This window comes from Amphimedon queenslandica, unplaced genomic scaffold (genome assembly GCF_000090795.2).
Source record: "Amphimedon queenslandica unplaced genomic scaffold, v1.1 AMPQUscaffold_6764_Cont21280, whole genome shotgun sequence".
Lineage (NCBI taxonomy): Eukaryota > Metazoa > Porifera > Demospongiae > Haplosclerida > Niphatidae > Amphimedon > Amphimedon queenslandica.
This window is the reverse complement of record NW_003552947.1, coordinates 42-1,937: the sequence shown is the minus strand read 5'-3', so window position 1 is coordinate 1,937 and position 1,896 is coordinate 42. Positions and strand designations below refer to the sequence as shown.

Below are 1,896 nucleotides of genomic sequence, written 5' to 3'. Positions count from 1 at the left end.
TCTCCTAGCATCATTAATCATACCAGTGTCATTGCATACAACTCCTTTCTCTTATCGGTCTGCAAACTGGCAGTGGGGGGTTAAGGCATAACCCACCTTAGGGCACACTACATGATCAGTAGTGGACCCTCTAGTTCCAGTATTTGATGTGATTCTGGTGGAGTCTACACTCAGAGATCTCTCTACGGTAAGCCCATATTCAGATTAATTATTATTATTATTAATTAGTTAGCAAATATTTCTCCCATTGGTGTGGCTCATATAGCCACACCCATTTATCTCCCACACATTTGGGCGTAGCTGCATTCCATTGCAGAGCAAGCTCAGCAGGTTTCATAATGTCTACTGTAAGAAGGAGAGTGTTTCTTTTGGGTAAGTAAGTCCTTACTGGAGAAGTGGTGGGTTCCTACTGTAGGTGCAAGTACCATAGATACTGTTACAGTGTTTGTATGTAAGGTCATTCTTTAATAGGTATCAACCAGTTGAGGTTAGTAAGAGATGTCTTGAAGGAAAGTAACTTCATTGATGCTAAATGGTTTGATCTTGGAGTGGAATTAGACCTACCTTATCCTCAATTGAAGAATATTGAAGATACTTATGTGAATAATCCATCACGTTGCTTGAGGGAGTGCTTGAGCTTGTGGTTGACTTCAGCTAATAATTGTACTTGGGAATCATTAGCTAGTGCACTTGAGAGAATGAATCAAAAACCAGCTGCTACATATGGGGTGCCATTTGAGTCAAAATTGAAGTTATAACTAGCAGATTCAAATAATATCAAAAGATGTGCAACAACTGCAATGAATTTAAGCTAAATTTGCCTAAATTTCACAAAATTTCATACATTTAGGCAAATATCCATTGATTTAAGTTAAATGTACAGACATTTAGGTAAAAGTACAGACATTTAGGTAAATATCCATTGATTTAAGCTAAATACACGGACATTTAGGTAAAAGTACAGACATTTAGGTAAAAGTACAGACATTTAGGTAAATATCCATTGATTTAAGCTAAATACACGGACATTTAGGTAAAAGTACAGACATTTAGGTAAATATCCATTGATTTAAGCTAAATGCACGGACATTTAGGTAAAAGTACAGACATTTAGGTAAATATCCATTGATTTAAGCTAAATACACGGACATTTAGGTAAAAGTACAGACATTTAGGTAAATATCCATTGATTTAAGCTAAATACACGGACATTTAGGTAAAAGTACAGACATTTAGGTAAATATCCATTGATTTAAGCTAAATGCACGGACATTTAGGTAAAAGTACAGACATTTAGGTAAATATCCATTGATTTAAGCTAAATACACGGACATTTAGGTAAAAGTACAGACATTTAGGTAAATATCCATTGATTTAAGCTAAATGCACGGACATTTAGGTAAAAGTACAGACATTTAGGTAAATATCCATTGATTTAAGCTAAATACACGGACATTTAGGTAAAAGTACAGACATTTAGGTAAATATCCATTGATTTAAGCTAAATACACGGACATTTAGGTAAAAGTACAGACATTTAGGTAAATATCCATTGATTTAAGCTAAATGCACGGACATTTAGGTAAAAGTACAGACATTTAGGTAAATATCCATTGATTTAAGCTAAATACACGGACATTTAGGTAAAAGTACAGACATTTAGGTAAATATCCATTGATTTAAGCTAAATACACGGACATTTAGGTAAAAGTACAGACATTTAGGTAAATATCCATTGATTTAAGCTAAATACACGGACATTTAGGTAAAAGTACAGACATTTAGGTAAATATCCATTGATTTAAGCTAAATACACGGACATTTAGGTAAAAGTACAGACATTTAGGTAAATATCCATTGATTTAAGCTAAATGCACGGACATTTAGGTAAAAGTA

The 1,896-nt window shown here is 33.8% G+C and overlaps 1 protein-coding gene across 1 annotated transcript; it reads left to right on the top strand.

Moving 5' to 3' along the window:
• Positions 1-306: 306 nt before the first annotated feature.
• LOC109591946 (uncharacterized) lies at positions 307-772 on the top strand. Its single transcript, XM_020007537.1, has 2 exons — positions 307-372; positions 472-772. Exons 1-2 carry the CDS (start codon positions 339-341, stop codon positions 756-758), a joined length of 321 nt encoding a protein of 106 aa, XP_019863096.1. The 5' UTR covers positions 307-338; the 3' UTR covers positions 759-772.
• Positions 773-1,896: the final 1,124 nt, after the last annotated feature.